Genomic DNA, 18,423 nt, shown 5'->3' on the forward strand with positions numbered 1-18,423 from the left:
CTAAATGTCGGCAGGACTGGGGCCTGGCTTTGGACTCACTAAGCCATAGTGGGGCACATGCCTATCCTAAATTGCACCAGTGAAAATCAAGAGTAACGGCATTGATATCACAGCAGTGAGCCCCTGAGAAGAATCAAGTCTTAAATTAAAAACAATAAAGAATAAAATACTCCATTACAGTGTTACCAGTTTGTGTAAATAAACAGTCCTGATGTGGGGAGGATGTGACTAAGCTATGCTACCAACAGGAAATGTGTAATGGTCTTTCCCACTACGCTTGTTTCTATGCTCTCTAGCTCCTCTGGGCAGAGTGAGAGCAGAATGAGCTTGCAGTGAAGGGGGAAGCTGTTAATTTTGCCTGGGGAGTGAATGAGGCTCATTCAGTCTCAGTGGGAAGCTCTGTGCTTGCCTTAGTTTTGTGCCACTAAATGGTGGTGCCTCAGTGGTGTAACTAGCACTGGGATTTAAATGAGATTCAAAGCAAACTTCTGTGGCAATTGCCTGTTTCATATCAAAACCAATTAAAATGGACTCTAGACTCTGCATCATTTTGAAGCAAAACCTGATGTTGTCACTGGGGACTTCCCCACTAATTAACTTGGGAGAGGTTCATCTGTAGGGAGAGCCCTAGGAAATTCCCATCTGTTCAGCCATGTCAAGGGAGGCTTAAGGGTGTCTAGATCACTTCCAATGAGTTCTCCTGATTGCCCCTCAGAAAAACTGAAAGGAGAGGGCAGAAGCATTTTTGGAGCCCCCTGGCTGAAGAAAGACCTGGGAGTAGTGCTGGTGGCCTAATGGCTAAGGCACTGGCCTCTGAAGCTAGGAACTGTGGATTGGACTCTCCTCTGGAGTAAGACGATATTTGATTTAAATCAATATCCGCTCTGAAGGAGATGGTCTAGCTTAACCCCAAGTTATTGGGCCCAGTGCAGGCATTACTGTGTGAAGCTTTATGGCCTGTGCTATGAAGGTCAGACTAAATAATCACGATGGGCCCAGCTGGCCTTAAAATCTATTTACTCTACACCTGAAGGCAGGAGGGGATCACAGAGCATATGTTTGTGAAATCTGCCAGCCACCATTGTTTGCTAGCAGACCTGTCTCTATCACAGCACAAAGAACCTGGGACCCTTACTCAGAAAAGTGGCTTCAAATTACCCAGTTTCCAGACTGGCAAAACTCACTTTGCTGAGCCTATAAAAAAAAGTCGTCTCCTGTGTCTGCATCCTGGTCAGGTTTGAGGTTCCCATTCGTTGCTTGGAGCTGAGCTCTCTCTAGAATGAAGGACACCACTGGGTCACCATGCTGACTTCTGTGCTCATCCTCCTCATCCTTATCCTCATCACTATCATCTTCCTCTTCAACCTGGTCTTCAATCACTACAACATCATCCTTGGTGTCTGGATCAATTTCATCCTTAAACCACACAGCTTTGTATCCATCGTCCACTGTCTTCTTGTCCTTGGTGAGGATAGATTTCACTTCTTTATCGCTGTCTGTGTTCTTTCCCTCTTTGTTCTCTTCCCCGTCCTTGATGGCGGCGGAAGCTGTTGCGATGCTGCTCTCCACTGTGGGCTCCGGAGGAGGGAAGCCATCTGACTGCCTCTGCACAACAGGGGTACCGTTCTCTGAAGTGTCGCTTCTTAGTGATTCGTTGTCTTTTGTGCTCCAAAGAGGATTTTCATCATCTTGGTAGCCTTGGTTACTGAAATCCTCAACGGGATCCTGGGGGAATGGCAAGAGCAGAAATGTCTCATGATTATAGGGGGAAGAAATGAAATGGGGAAAAAAACATGGGAGCTTGAAATGCTTGGGCACAGCTCTGCGGACATCAGTGGAATTGCAGCCCTGATGTCAGCTGAGGATCAGGCTGCTGAGGGGGCCCAGACAGGAGGCATGCGGTGCGGACTCTATGGGTGGAGCACCCATGGAAAAAAATGGTGGAGGTTTAGCACTCAGTGGCCACAGCTGATGGGTGGGTGGGCGGCAGCAGCTGTGCCAATCAGCTGATGGGGTTGGGGAGGGTGGAGGGCAGGAGGAGGCAGGGAGCCTTGGAGAGGGGGCAGGAAGAGGCAGAGTGGGGCAGAATGGGGATGGAGCATCCTCAGGGAAAAGTAAAAGTTGGCGCCTATGCCAAGACATGATTTCCTAGCTCTAAGGCAACCCTGAAATGAACTAGTTACAAATTAACCACTCACTTCGCCTCTCCTTATTCCAACCATACGCTCAGCTTCTTTTCTATAATGCTTGAAGACAATCAATCCAAGCATGAGTAAGGCGATTACCAGCAATACCGCCAATGTGGCGCCTAGAGCAGCCATGTCCTGTGCAGTGTAGCGCAAGTTAGCTCTCTCGTCTTTTGTGCCTGTGAGGAAAACAAATGGATGTTACACTTCTAAGAATCATTCATACATGGTCTTTAATGCAAGACTTGATTGTAGGAGAAGACGAATTCACTTTTCTAAGATCAAGGACAAAGCTCTCCTGCAGGGTGCAAGGGGTGAAATGGACCCATTTAATCTGACAGGGTGCACTGCAGTGCCGTGCTTGAGGCATCGGCTTTTGGAAGGACCCTGAATGGGACTTCAGAACTTTCAATCAATAAAAAGAGGTGGGAACTTACAAAGGTGAATTTCCCATTTAAACAAATGGGGAATTTTTCCTGGGAAATAATTGTTGGACTGGGACAGGAGTGTTGCGTTGACATTTTGCTTATCACGTTTAAACCCCAAAGCATCCTTTCCTTAACCACGGCTCCTCATCATGGACCTTGAATGAGGTGAGAGCTAAGGTGCACAATGCGATAGGGATCAATACCTGTGGCTTAGCAAAATGTCTGTGGCATGTTCTATACCGTGCCAGACAAAAATTTACACCCATGGTGAGAAAGTAGATGGTGGCTGGAGTTTATTACTTTAAGTTTCAAATTTTTAAAAGGCTAGTAGGATCCATTCTCATCCCAGTATCATCTTATTACTGGCTAGACTGTGTAAGTGAATGAGCAAATAAACAGTGGTGTTTCCCAGAGCAGAGCTGTGTGACAATTTTTGCTTTACAAATTTCCACCAGCAAAAGAAAACACTTCTTTGTTTTCTTGTGGAAACTGAGGCATCCTTTCTGCAGTGTTCTAGCCCAGAGATTCAGGGCCAAGTAAAAACAGGGAATAAAAAATTACCAGAATAGCATTCTGATCTCTGTTACATGGCTGCAATCTGCACTGACGTCAGTGGGATCTGAGAAGCACCCTCTACCCTCTTGTCTATTAAAGGTGGATTTATTGTGCCATAATACAGCTGCAATGCTGATAAAAGCCACGATACTGCCCACTGTGCTTGTTGCTATGCTGCAGTAAAGCGCAGAGGAAAGTGACTTGGGAGTTGCTTTAAGTTGCACTATTTTAAAGTGTGTTTAATCCTTCGTCGATGATGAATTGCCAGCTTTTCCTGGCTGTAAGTTTGGGTTACGCTTTCAGCACTTAGCAGGTACAAGAAGCCTAAGGATCAACATCAAAACTGAGATACGGTACTATACTTCCAGAGGATTCGTCTATTTAGTTTGCCTCTAGGAATATTTGTTTCTTATTCCATCCTCACTTTGAATCGTAAACCAATTTCTTTCAAGTTTCATGATAATTAATAGCATGTTTTGCCCTTTCGCTGGCATGTTTTCATTGTGGACTTTGAATATTACCTGGGCCAGTGACAGCTCCAACAGTTTATTATTAACGTGACAGTGGATGACTAGCATTTGTATGAAATTTTACTACTTAATTGTGTTTGATGCCATGATTAGTGATGGGAAATGCAGCCTGCAGAACTGATGCAAGACTCCATCTTTCTGATGAGTTATCCCTTTGGTGCACGTGTCCTAGAAATTAAAGTGTAGTTCAGCATCCACCTCCTGTAAATTGAGTATTATTAAACTGTACTGTAACTTTTCCACTGACTTCTTCAATGGGATTTGGCTCACATCCTTAAAGTACATTCCGGTCCTTAGCATAGAAATCCCTTGACTCCAAAGAACAGTCTTGGGGACAGGAATCAAAGCAATTAGACACAGAACAGGCCTATTGGCTCATTCCTCCTTGCCTTTGCTAGTGCTGACTTGGCCCTCTGAAATATACTATGTATACAGGAAAATAGGGCAGTATTCTGTCACTTTAAGTACCGCAAGCTAGCATATTTTTAGTACAGTACTGAAACCATTTCATTGCCTAGTTACCAGTATGTTGTTTGTTTGATAAATAGACACTAAGGGCCAAATTTTTAAAGTCACATCTGTGTTTGGGTGCCTTGGTTTCTGGTGTTTCAATCTCAGATACTTTAGATACCAAGATTTGAAAATGTTGGCCTAATTCTGGCACTCAATAACTTGCCGGGGTGGGGAGAGGGAAGGTGTGTTTTTGTTTTTCCATCAGAGAGTCTGAAGCACCTGCAACTCCCCCTGAAGTCATTGGGCACTGGAGGTGCTCGGCATTTCTGAAAATAAGGCCACATCAGTCTAACTGTGGGCATCCAGAAATGGAGGTACCCATTCTGGCCTGGATCTTGGAGAAAAGCACAGGCTGGAGGAGGGAAACATTTGGAGAAGGCAACAAGAACTCCATTTGTGTGCACATGGCTAGAATGCTAGCTGCAGCACCTCTGCAAATAGTTCTCTTCCTAAAGAGCCAGTTTAGTTTTAGAAACATGAACTCCTCTCATGTTGTTACTCAGAATGCAGTATATGAAACCATGGTGACAGCGGTCAATCTAGTGAGACCCATAGCAAGGAAGAGAGTATGATTAACAGGCAAACAAAGCAGCACCTAGAAATAGAGCAATCAGGTAGCATAGAGGGACTGGGAAAGCTGGATGTCCACACACAAATCTTTGCACGAGCAGGGAAGCAGTGGAAGCAAGAATTGAGTTCTATACAGAGCTGACCAAGGAAGATAACTATGAGAAAAAGAAAATAAAGCTTTTTTACTACCTCTTTGGGGATGAGACATGAGTGAGACATTGGAACAGCTGATGAAAGTGTTTGTGTACTGTGGTCTCAAGAATGAGACTGTAGAGACAGGTGATTGTTTATTTTTCACCCAACACCAAGAAGCTGAAAAGAGAATAGATGCTTACACTACAGAGCTGAGAACTCTGGCATCCACATGTAACTTTGGATCCATAATTTAGAGACAGTCGTTTGTGGGATACCTGATTCCAGTTTACAAGAGAGATTGTGAAGGGAAAACAGTCTAGCCCTAATGAAAGGCTTCTAAATAGCAAGAGCATCTGAACTGTCCAGGGAAAAGAACAAAACAGTGATAGCCATTAGTGCAGAACAAATACACAGACTCAGGAAGCAGGACAGAGATGGATGGACTGAGAACGTAAGCATCGTTGTCCAGCGTATGTACTGCGCAAAGCAACATAACAAGGAAAAAAGAATTATCCAGCCAATGGGCAGTGTTGTAAGGAGTGTGGGAAACAAGAACCACTTTGTCCCAGAGCTGCAGCTCCCCTGGAAAGAAAGAAGCAGCAGTACATGCTGTGATTTGTGGAGGTAGAGGCTTCCAATGAAGAAAAGTACATCTGCAGTGTGACTCCAGCAACTCCAAAGACTATCTGTCTATGTGCACTGCCAAAGAAGGCTTCAGCCATTCCGCTGCTGTATTTGTGACTAAGCTATTAGCACAATGACCAATCTGATTCCAGCTGAATTGTGGAGCCAGCAACAATGTAATCCCAGCAACAGTGAAACAGCAATATTAGATGGGAGAAATGTGGTTTCATTGTACACCACCAGGACTTGGTCATTCTGAGAACAGTAGGCTGTTGATAAAAAAGACTTTTTTTGTTTCATGGGTATCGCTTGAAGTCTATAATAGTTGATGCACAGTAGCACCAGCCCTTGAATATCCTCCACATGAGAGAGGAGGAAGAACAGTCAGTAGGGCCCTGTCCCGCATTTTAACAGAATATAAAGCCATATTTGAAGATGGGCACCTAAAGGGCAAGCTGAAGTTTGAAAACCATCCCCACATGCTGCCGGTGAGATCTCTTAAACAGAGTTTTAGCCCCGAGGAATCCACTGACAGAGCAACTGGCAAGTCTGAAAAGAAGCAAGACTGCACAGAGGCATCATTTCACCAGTTGAAACTAGCACAAAATGTATCAACAGCCTAGTAGTGGTGAGAGAATCTTCAGGTAAACTGAGGATTTGCAGTGATCCAGATCCACTTAACAGAGCATTGAAAAGAAGTCATTATACAGTTGAGGACCTGCTACCTGACTTATCCAGGGCAAAAGTCTTCATACTTTGTGATGTTTAGAATGTGCTCTGGCACACTGAGATAGATGAGCCATTCAGGCCCCGACAGTGCTGGCAGGAAGCTGTGGTTTGACAGATACAGAAAACCAAAAACTGAGAAACTGAAATTTTTCAGAAAACTGAAAATCTCTGAAAGTGAAATAAATTTTCAATAAATTTCTTGTTGGGGGGAAAAAAATGTCAAATAAACCCAGAAATTGTTCCATTTCCAAAACCAGTCGAATTGAATTTTTTTCACAAAAACATTTTGCCATTTTTCAAACAGCTCTATTAAAAACACAGACTACATTATTAGTAGGGAGCAATATAGATAATAATGCAAAATTTAAAAAATTCAAAATGAAAAGTTTCAAAACAAAAAAAGTCAAAACATTTTTATTCCAAAAAATGTCCAAAGGTCCCATTTTGACAATGTCAGAACCATTTTTTCTAATTTTTTTTCTTCTGAAATTTAAATTCTGGCAAAATGTATCTGATTTTACAATGTGTTTTTTGATTTTTGACAGAATATGGTTCCATCAAAATTTCTTTGACCAGCTTTAGTCAGCAGCAATGAAGTGCTACCCTCCTGAGTACTGGTAGAATTGTGAGCTGGAGAGGGGTCTCCGAGCCACAATGCCCTTCACGGCTGCATCTGGGGTGGAGCACCTTACACTTAACTGCCTTCAAAGGGCTGTTTCTAAAGTCCCAATCTATTTAGTATGTTTCATCTGAAAGAATTCCAAAGCAATTCACAAACTATATGGACACAGGAGTCCCTTTCTCCAGCACTGAAATGCAGCCCCCTCAGAAATGCAGTAGTTTGACAGCACAGGGCAATATCGTGCAACATTTGAGAACAGGACTTGAAGAAGACTGCTGTATCTGGTAAAAGCTGCACTGGGATTTTAGTTAGGCACTAAAAAGTAATTATCCAGATTGGGCTTTCCCCAGGACATGGGGGCTTAGCCCCCCTCCTCTTCCAAAAAGTGCCATGGGACCTTGATGACACCAAGCGGTCAGAGCCTTGCTGTGCACCCCAAAAAAGCGCTATCTTCAGTAGTGCAGTGTTTCCCCAATAGCATACTGCTATGATGAGGAATATTGATCCCAAAGGGTGAGTGCATCCTACTGAGTCACCAATACTGCAGCAGTTCTTGAGACTTCCTTGGAAACCTCTCCCATTTGTAAGAAGGACAAATCAGAAACAGACAGCGAGAATGAAACTGAATTTGCTGAGTGCAGAGATATGGGTGGGGTGGGGTGGGGTGGAAACGCCTTGATTCTGAGTAGCGCACACATCTATCTACCTGTCTGATGGCTGTTTGTGAAGGATGTTTGAGAAGACACGGGGTCTGATGGCCTCGGAGATCTGCTTGCTACTGCAGTTGATGTAAGATGAGGGCTGGACCCGCCAGATGGGGAAGATGGCAGAGCAGTGGATTGAACAGTTCCACCTGGGTTTGTTCCTGTTATGGGGAATTTGGTGGTTCTGGATTCTGAAGGCCCCACTGGATGCATGCTGGATACTGCGCTGGTAGAAGACTTTGTGGTAGCAGGCTTCGTTGTGGTTACAAGAGGAGAGATAAATGAGCCTGAGGGAGTACCTGTCACAGGCTTTCCGGTGGGCCCAAGTGTGCCAGCACTGTTGGTTGTCATGTTCACTGAAGAAGTGGATTTTGTGGATCCAGAATTGGCTGTAGAGGCTGTGTTAGTTACTCCAGGTGGTGAAGCTGATGATGAACCAGAAGGTTTTGGAGTGGTGGTTCCTGTCCCAGCAGCAGCAGAGGTGGTGGTGGTGGTGGTAGGAGTAGGAAGAGTAGTTGTACCTGGAGACCAAACAGGTACCCGAGGTTGTGTTGGTTAACTTTTTGGCTACATGTTACTTTATTTTTGACAATGGCAAAACATGTTATTCATCTGAACAGAGCAAAAGTAAAGCAGGTGACGACTGATACAACAAGCCATACGGTTTCAATATAAATAACCCAGAAAGGTGTGTGTTCTACCGGCTGGAGGAGAAGGAGCTAAAATTTCTCTCTCCTTGCAACCCTTTAAAAGTGGGATTATGTTAATGGGCAGGCAGAATTTTAAACCTACTCAAGTCCAGGACTGGCATGAATGTTGAGAATCAGCAGAAAACTCGTGGAGCCATATTTTAAAAGGGCCTCCAAAATGCACCAGCAATATTTGTGAGTGCAGGCAAATCTGCATTTATAAGGGGACTCCTCCTGCATGTGATTACCAGTTTTTGCACATGCAAATGTCTGTCTGTATGTGAAGCTGCAGGTGTTTGCCCACACAGATGGGTGTGTCCTCAGAGAGCATGGTCATATTTCAGGAAAACCTTTTGCCACTTGGCCTGTCATATCCTTCTGTCATGTCTAAGCGTCATTTTGCTGGTGTTGTCCAAATATAGTTGTAGTGGTGAGGTAATGCAGGATATCAACTGCAACATTCTGCAAGGTGTAGTCGGATATAAACCAAGAAGGCTGTTTGGCAAGGTGGCCTGGGGTTTCTGACCCACTCTGTGTGTTTAATGTGCAATACTCACGCAGACTACAAGGAGCTCACCAAGCTTCAGATCTGATTGACTTATAAATTCTATCCAACAGCAATTGCTAACGAGTATGGAAGGCACAAACTACCTTGTTCCAAAGAGGTTCCGTGATGGCCAGGGGGCCAACTGAAGAGTTCTATGCATTGCCATTTGGCTACCCTATTCTGCATGAATCACAGCTCCATATTAGTAAGAGCTAAAGATCCCAGAAGTTAATGTTCCATCTTGACCTGAGCAGGAGGGATCAAGAAGAAGCGCTATTTGCTGGGACCTCTTGGCTTCCCCTCTCTTTTTAAAGATAAGAGCAGCTGCCATCTGCTCCTTCTTAAGCAAACTAGGAAAAACCTGTTAGCAAGGTACACTTGTGACTCTCACTTGTGCCAACATTCAGCATCCCTCTTCATTCTGACCAATAAAATGAAGCAGTACATGATCCTAGCTCTAGTCACGCGGATAAAATACATGGGAAAAGGAAAATGAGCTGGCGAAGGCTAAATCCCTGACACTTTGGGTAGGGGGAGGTTGAGAGTGCACAATGGCTATTGTGGAGGATAGAATAGAGCCTCCCATGGGATACCAATGGGCTTTGAATTGGGCCCATAGTCTCTAATGTGTGATCTGTGTTCTCTAGATGGCTGGGGGCAATGTAAAATAAATGCCCAACGTACCTGTGGAAGGTGTGACCTCCACAGTGATCGTAGTGTTTGCCTTCTGCAGACTCTCCTCATCGACAGCAGTAGCCTATGCAGACATGAGAAGGAGATGATATTGGCTGCTTGCTACATTCATTCATTCTCTGAACATCCCCTGAAGTGAAAGTACTCTGTACACTCCCACAGCACCTCCCGCTTGAGGCACTCGGAGCTCTATACATATTCTGTAACAATCTTTGCAGCATCCTTTGCAACTATGAAGTGGGGAAACATTTTCTTTGTCGTTTTACAGATGGGGACTTTGAAGCATGAAGGGGTAAAGTAACTTGCTCAAATTCACGCAGGAAGTCTGGCAGATCTGGAATCAGAACTCAGATCTCCTGAGCTCCAGTTCTGTGCTTTAAACACCAGACCATATTTCCTTCAGAAATGCCTCAGGGAACAATCCTGCACTGGCGGAAGGATACACAATGTGACAAAAAAGGCCTATCCTTTAAGAAAACCCAAAGGCATAAGTCACCTTTCTTGCTCAGAGAGGGAAAAAAACCAAAAGGTTTTATCAGAGGATTTCAGAGACCATACTCCCTACAACTGGTGCATATACCAAATCACCAAAAGTCTTTATCTCTCATCAGTCCCTTTGGACATAGCTCCCAGTTAAGTCATTGGTGACTTTGTGTGTCTACGGAAGGCAGATTCTTAATTTTAAGAAACATTGCCCCTCTTTGTGTAAACCCTTCTGTGTGCATGATCGTCTGGAAAAAGCCAGCTCCGAGGAAAAATCCTACACAAAAGAGAGCTCTTAACATTGTTATGACAATCGTAAATAACTTAAAATATTAAGTGCCAGCTCCTCAGCTGTTGGAACATGGCACAGCTCCACTCATGCTGACTTACACCCACCAAGGATGAGTCCCTTAGTATTTCATCTTCCCAACAAGAGCTGGTCTGTATCCTAAATAGGAACCTGATAGATACGAACAGTGTTAATTGCACAGTCAACCTTTTAGCTGGGTCCTAAAGTCTTCCAAGAAGACAAATTTTGTTTTCTTTTCATTAAATTCTGTGCATATGTAACATCAGGTTTGCAATGATTAGTAGATAGCGGAGCTCATTGAAATCTTTCTGTCAATTTTTTTTCCTGTGGAAAACTGGACTTTTGACTAAACAAAAAATTTTGTGAAAAATGTCTGATTTCTTTGAAACTTGTTAACTTTTCATTGGAAAACCTGATATTTTTCCTGTGTTTAGGGTTTTGTTTTGTTTTAAATTAAAAGTTGAAATTTTCTACCAAAAAACTCTGGAAAACTTTGAGTGTGTGTGTCCATTGACATTTTCCACTGCCAAAAGGAAAAACCCATTTCTTGCATGGCTCTAGCAGATAGTCCTGTGTTTTGCAGGCTTCTCAGGCATGTTAGCTCTATGATCCCTGTTACCTTGACCTCCCTATCGCCTCAGCTGTTGTCTCATCATATGTTTCTATTGTAAGGTCTCTGGGGCAGGGACTGCCATTTTTATGATATCTAGCTCCGATCAGGAACCTCATATACTCTGGGAGCTACTGCAATACAAATAACTATCCTCTGCCTATCAGGAAAGCTGACATACCCACACTGTTATAGTTGCGGCTGACTGCAGCGTTGTGTTTGTCAGGACAAGTCCATCTCTGGTTACGGTGAAATCGCTGCTGTTTTGAATGTTGTACGTGATTTGAGGGTTGAGTTTCTGAAAAATTAGATAAGAAATTGAGCTAAGCGTCTGCATTGGCTGTCTGTGTTTTCCTCGAAATTGTTACCCATAACATTGAGGGAAATCCTTACTCCTATAAAAATGGTTCCCTCAGGGTGGAATTTGTTCCCATGCAAAGAACCAGCACAACCAAATCCTGTTGAGAAGGTTTAAATGGGACAAAAATGTTGCATAAGCCTCATGCTGGTCTTCTGGACTGGGCTGATTGTTGCTGTGTCTATAAAATGTTGTTTCACTGTTAGGTCCTGTTCCTGTCACAGGCTGGCTGGCCCTTTAAAGCAAGCAAGGCTTAGCAGCTGAGCTATCCCACAGCCTCACAGGTGATGCAGTGAATTAGTGATCCCAGCTGGGAGTGATGGAACTAGGGTGACCAGATAGTAAGGCCTGGTCCACACTAGTCTGTTAAACCGATTTTAACAGCGTTAAATCGATTTAATGCTGCACCCGTCCACACTACACTGCTCTTTATATCGATTTAAAGGGCTCTTTAAATCGATTTCTGTACTCCTACAAAACGAGAGGAGTAACCCTAAAATCGATATTACTATATCGATTTTGGGTTAGTGTGGACACAAATCGATGTTATTGGCCTCATTCTTTTACAGTAGCTACCCACAGTGCACCGCTCCAGAAATTGACGCTAGCCTCAGACCACGGACGCACGCCACCGAATTAATGTGCCTAGTGTGGACGCGCACAATTGACTTTATAATATCTGTTTTATAAAATCGGTTTAAGCTAATTCGAATTTATCCTGTAGTGTAGAAATACCCTAAGTGTGAAAAATTGGGAAGGGGTTGGTGGGTAATTGGCACCTATATAAGAAAAAGCCCCAAATATCAGGACTGTCCCTATAAAATCAGGACATCTGGTCGCCCTAGATGGAGCTTAATTACAGTGACAGACCCCAGCAGCAGGGCCTCAGAACGAGGTCCATTTAAATGGAGCTGTGAACTCAGCCCTGAGAGGAGATCAGAACAAGGGGAGTTGCCTCTCTGGGAAGGGCCTTGGGGAGTCAAGCTGGAATGCCCACAGGGAGTAGGGTAGGTTCCTATGAGGGAGCTTAAGATAGGGCCTGCAAAGTGCAGGGAGATCCCTGTGAGGAGGTGAGGGTGTGGGGGAACCTGTTGGAAGGAAGTAGCATAGGAGAAACTCTGTAGAGGGGCTGAGGGAAGCAGCCAAAAGCAGTAAACGTCAGTGGAGCCCGAGAGGGTATTTATTTGGACTTGAAGAAGAAGGAGGCTGGCTGGAGGGCCAGGCCATGGAAGACTTGGAGAGAGAGAGACCATGGCAGGCCTGAAGAAATGGTCAACAAAGGGTGCAAGAGAGACAAAGTCCACCCGATGCAATGCTGCATCCAAGCCTCAGTGAGTGCCCCTGAGGTGAGAGTGCACCATAACAGGTACCCATCCTGTGTCCCTGGCTGCCCTTACACCAATTAAAACTGTCAATCTCCTCTCTTTACCCAGTATCAATCACTCCATTGCAGACAAATAAATCCCTATCCTCACTTGCTCCTGTCAGTAATGTCCCCCTCAAGCTGAGCCCTCCTTCAAAGTCTGAGCAAATGATGGGCCTTGCAGTGAGACTGAAAGGCTATAAGATCCAGACTCAGGATTTCTGGGCTTCCCTGTCACAGTGGATGTCATCAGCAGCTTTCAATAGGCTTGATCCGGTTTCCACTCAAGTCAGCGGCAAACCCTTCCCTCCCATCCCCCACCCCAATCCAGATCCACGCATGAAGTATGTAGAGCAACAGACCAGACCCTTCCAGTTCCTTACATTAGGGAAGTCGTTATCAGCTGCAAAGATCTTCAGGGGTATTAAAGGTGCTTTAGAGTCCATGACCAGACTGAGAGGGGCCAGCCCAGCAGACACCATCCCTGTGTACCTGGAGTTTTCAAAATATGGAGCGTAGTTACTTTTAGCGATGACCTTGATCTCTACTGTGGTGAAGGAGTATCTCAGTGCATTGTTGGCCTGGGTGGCCTATAGAGAAAGGAGACAATACAGACACACAACTATTGCATTGTTGTTGAGACACAAGAGGTCATGGGGCCAGATCCAAAGTCCATTCAAGTCAAAGGGATTCTTTCTATTGATTAAATGGGCTTTGGATCAGGCCCATGATGGGAGGCTGGGATAGGACTAAGTTAACATTTAGAGCAAGGGGCTGATGGTTAGAACTGCTGTGTTCTAGTCCAGTCTCTGCCACTGGCTTTCTCTGTGACCTTGAACAAGTCTCTTAGCCTTCTTGTGCCTAAAATTTTCCACCTATCACATGGAGGTGCTTGAGGCTTAATTTGTATATGTAAAGTGCCTTCAATTCTTCAATGCCAAGGGCTACAGAAGTGCAAAATATTAATAGGGTAGGATGATCCGAATCAGCAAACACCGCTATGCTGCATAACATCAAGAGGTTCCACCAGCAGCTGTGTTTACAGCCTGATAATCTAGAGTTTTGCACGTATTTTCTCCCAAAAATGGTTTAAAACTCGTGACTTCCCTTGGATTATATTCTAGTTGGAAAATGAGCTTGTTCATATGGGCTGATTAAATAACTGCCTTTGTGCACACACAGATCATGCCCAAGTCCCCCAGCTCTAGTCCTTTCTGTTAAGCTTATGATAATTTTAATCCAAATGGATGGCTCTTCAGTTACGATTGCTTTTCCTATGTCCTGATTTGAGGGCACAATCCAGTCATTTTTACACAGGTCAAAATTCCCACTGAAAATCCCAGCAGGATTTTTGCTTGTAGGAACAAAGCACCCGTTTCCAGACACCTGTCGCACACTGGATGCTTTAAGAAGAAAGCACATGCTTAATTACTCTACATCACATGCCGAAGCACTGTGGTTTCCTGGACTTCTAGCACATGTAAAGTCACTGTCCTCCTGGGAGGCCAGAACTCTGGAGCTGAGACCTGGGGTTCTGGAATGTCAACAGACTTACCATGACATGCAAAATGAATGTGTCTGTAGTATTTGCTGCTTTGTTCATAGTTATATTCCCTGTATCACTGTTCAATAAGAATACATCGTCCTTGTTTCCTGAAGAAAATGGGAAGGTTAATTAGGACTAGTATGGACCGTAAGAGATACTTTAAACTTATCTAGAGCTTTAAGAAATGTTGCTGCTGTGGCTCATGTATTTTGCACCTCGGATATTGCAACCCACGACCTCATCTCCTTATCGCCCTGCCAGGCTTTAAGACTGGACACGCATAACATGGACACAATGCTACCTCAAAGTGTGGATTTGGCCTGATGAGAACAACAGAAGACACATGCAAGCCTGATGAAGGAGGTAGGAGAGCAACGCTTCTTATTTATTTCTATCACAGTAGCACTTAGTGGCCCTAGTTGATGTATGAGCCAGTCTGTGCTAGTACATACATAGAAAGAGTCAGTCCCTACCTCAGAGAGATTACAATCTAACAGGACAAAGGAAGTGCTCTCCTCATTTTACCGATGGGGGGAAGTGAAGAACAGAGAGATTAAGTGACATGGCTAGGATCACCCAGGAAGTTTGTGGGGCTGAGCCAGGAGTTGAATCTGGATCTCCTGGGTCCCAGTCCAGTGCCTTAGTAACAACACAAGCCTTGGGAAGCAATGAAGAGATTTTTTACAACATTTTTGCAACATCATGTTCCCTACTCCGTTCTGTATTGCCATAAGGGTATGCAGATAGGCCACGCCTTACAGAACAAATAAAGAAGATCAGAGAACTAACAATCTGTCTGATATGGATGGATTGTATTTGTCAATCAACTGACCTCCTTTTTAAAAAAAAAACAAAACAAAAAAACTTTGAAATAATGTTCTGTTCATTCATTGAGAAATCAGCTGATTATAGTCAAGCCTTATCTTTTGAAATCAAGACTAACACGTGGAATCCCAATCAGAGCTTTTTGCAATGTACAGTTGTGCGAATACAAAATTCTCGACTAAAAATGCAGATTAAGAGGGTTTCAGGAATTTTTGGTTCAGGCAGGTTGAAGACTAGCTGGAATCAGTGTGACTGGAATGGAAAAAGTCAGCCCCAGTCATTAAGATAAAGATCTGTTTCACAGGAGCGGTGCCAGGGTTTTTGGCGCCCTTGGCGGGGGTCCTTCCACGCTCCCAGTCGTTGGCGGCAATTCTGTGGCGGGGGCGATCCTTCCACGCTCCCGGTCTTCAGGGCACTTCGGCAGCGGGTCCCAGAGCGAGTGAAGGACCCGCTGCAGAATTGCTGACGACGACCCAGAGCACGGAAGGACCCCCCGCCGCTGAATTGCCGCCACGGGCGGCAAAATGCCATCTTCCCAAATCCTGGTGCCCTAGGCGACTGCCTAGATCGCCTAAATGGAAGCACTGACCCTGCTGTTTCAACTAAGAGAAAAGAGCCCCCCCAACAAACACTGCACTGAGTTCTGGTTGTAGAGATGCGCTTCTCCCTTTCTCCCCATCTCTGCAGTCTAAAGAGACAAGAAACCTATGAGGTTCCCACTGTGTGTCTGTACAGCACCTCGCATAATGGAGGCCCTGAGTCTATCCTGTTGGGGCCTCTAGACACTACAGGAACATAGGCAATTAATTGCGATAATTTTTTTTCTGATCTAGAGCTATGTTGCTGTGACTGGATATTAATTCTGAGGTTTCCTCCCACTGGTGGGGGAAACTTGGCAATATTACTGATGGAAATGAATGTTTGGGAAGATAGGAACTTTACTCACCAGCAACAATGCTATACACTATTTTTTCATTCAAAGTGTAGTCAGGGTCAATGGCAGAGAGGGGCCCAGGTTCTAGGCTCAGCGGTTCAGTCTGCAACAACAAGGCAAGACTCTTAAAATCAAAACACTAGATGCCTGCAGAACTTTCCAATCCAAGTGATACCTAGCTCACGTGCACTATTGCAGAGAAGAGATGATAGAGAATAGGATTTGGGGTTGTGCAGATCCTTCCTTGCTCTAGGTATGCATCAAAAGAAATTAACTCTCTGCTGCTGGGAATTTTCAGTCTCAGTGGTTAACTCAGACTTGCCATTGCACTGACTTGTCCTAATTTATGACTGGAGTCAAAAGTCTGCTCATGACTAAGTGATACAGCCGGTACTGGGCATGGTCCTTAGGGGAGAGGGTGACTTATTGTCAGTGTAACCAGTCTTGTCGCAGCCTTCCCAACATGCATTATTCTGCTGAACATAGTCTCAAATGGTCACTGAGGAAAACAAACCATCTTCTGTGTGGAGTGTGAAGACACAAAAAGAGCTGTCTCATGGAACAGAGCTGAGCAAACCCCACAAAGGGTCCAGTCCTGCAGTCCGTCCTTGGGCAAGAGAGAGACCAATGTGTACAAGATTTTCCAAATGCCTCATGAACTGAGCTGGTCAGTGCTAGACAGGGGTGCAGAGTTGACATTCTAGCATCGTTATTATCGTTCCTCCCTATTGAGAGGGAGCTGTTGGAGCTCGCATTACAAAGCCTTCATTTCCCAAAGGGCTTTTTGAGCAACTGTTTTGCTAAGCACATCCATGCTGACTCTATGCCAATGCTCTCATCTCTCTTAGGATGGTAATACCATGCTGGGAACTCAAGCAACAAGCATGTCTGGTGCAGTATGGTGATGGCGTAGATATGGGCTGCATCACATGGGTGCAGGAGGAGGCACCTCTCCTAAGCAGACAAACAACTTTTTCAGAGAAAAGGCCCTGTATCGAGGCTGGATTGAAGCCCTAGACACATCCTGACATTGGGGTTGTTACCATGGCCTACACCCTAGTAGAGGGGTGAACTAGAGGGGTGGTCACCTTCATGCTTCCAGCAATGAAAGAGATGGTGGTAGGATGCCTGCCAAATATGGCAAGCCCCTTCCCCAAGGAGTGGGCCTGGTCTGCTCCCTGATGGTGGCTGCTGCAAGACCAGTTGGCTTCCTCCCCGACGACTGTGCTGCAGACTCAGGGAGAAGTCACTGCCTTGACTTATGTGTGGCTCACGTTTTCAAGCTTTTCTGCACTACGATGGTAGCTAGGAACATAATCATATAAAGTTGAGGTTCCAACATCGCGTGAATCTGGGAATCAGGGCCTTAAGCCTCTGCTGTGATCTAACCTGGACCATATTTGTGGTGCTAAAGACCTGTCCTCGGATACAGACTGAAAGCATACGCTCCTGTGTTCGCTGCCTACCGTTTTCTCTGAGATGTTGACCCTTCCAGTGTAGCCATTGCTGATGCAAACTTTCTTGTCTGCGTTAATGAAAGTACATGGTTGGAACCAGGGCGGTTTGGTGTCGGTTTGTTGGATGTCTATGTTTATTGTTGCCGTGGCTGTATTACCATCTGGGTTGCCAGGTGCCCTGTCCTATACAGAAAATCAGAACGTTCCTGTTAGATTCAAGGAATATTTCCAACCGTAGAACCCCCTTTCCTGGAGCCCCTGCAAAATCTGGGCTGGATCCTTAGCTGATATAAACCAGTGTATCTTCATCGATTTTTCAATGGAGCTATGCCAGCTTATACTAGCTGAGAATCTAGACCTGCAACTATTGTTAGTATGACAATTACAGCTATACTGGTGGATAGAATACACACCAGGACGTAGCAGCTGTGAATAATGAGATGTTTTGCTCACTTATAAAACTCACCCTTGCATACAAGATTAACTGCATAAATTTATATTTATCATAGTCCAGAGTTTTGAGCAAATAAATGCTTGGGTTATTAATTCCTTGTATGTTAAAGTAGTCAGTTGCTTCCTGAAAAACAAGAGGGTGGGGGGGAGAGAGAGAATGATACCTATCTCAATCACAGACGCATACTCTGAAATACTGTTAGCTGCTTAACATACATAATATCCAAGGCTGGGTATTTATAGGAGAGATACATGCATAGTTCAACTGTTGATGATTTGAACTCTTTGGTCTCTTGCTAGTAAAATGGAATCATCTCTGGTATCTCAGTATGGATCATTAGTGGAATTTTGAACATTCTTCTCTCAAAATGATCATAGGGCTGAATTCAGAATTAAATCAGTGTAACAGAGAACAAAACTTGGCACATCGCCTTCTACCGTAGTTGGAAATAACGGGCTTGGCTTTGCTTTCACTTACACCAGCGCCTTTTCATAGCGTTCTTCCTGATTTATAGCATTCTGAGGCCAGAATCTGGCCTGACAGGTGAACTCATTTACA

General features: G+C 44.5%; 1 protein-coding gene across 1 annotated transcript in view; it reads right to left on the bottom strand.

The window, feature by feature from the left end:
• Positions 1 to 1,194: 1,194 nt before the first annotated feature.
• CDHR5 (cadherin related family member 5) overlaps positions 1,195 to 18,423 on the bottom strand; it is a 23,320-nt gene continuing 6,091 nt past the window's right edge. Inside the window, 9 exon segments of the mRNA XM_050955969.1 lie at positions 1,195 to 1,725; positions 2,199 to 2,365; positions 9,517 to 9,589; positions 11,110 to 11,226; positions 13,033 to 13,239; positions 14,205 to 14,302; positions 15,967 to 16,057; positions 17,421 to 17,594; positions 17,878 to 17,984. Of these exon segments, the coding sequence (XP_050811926.1) occupies positions 1,195 to 1,725; positions 2,199 to 2,365; positions 9,517 to 9,589; positions 11,110 to 11,226; positions 13,033 to 13,239; positions 14,205 to 14,302; positions 15,967 to 16,057; positions 17,421 to 17,594; positions 17,878 to 17,984 (1,565 nt within the window).

Source organism: Gopherus flavomarginatus, chromosome 5 (genome assembly GCF_025201925.1).
Source record: "Gopherus flavomarginatus isolate rGopFla2 chromosome 5, rGopFla2.mat.asm, whole genome shotgun sequence".
Taxonomy (NCBI): domain Eukaryota; kingdom Metazoa; phylum Chordata; order Testudines; family Testudinidae; genus Gopherus; species Gopherus flavomarginatus.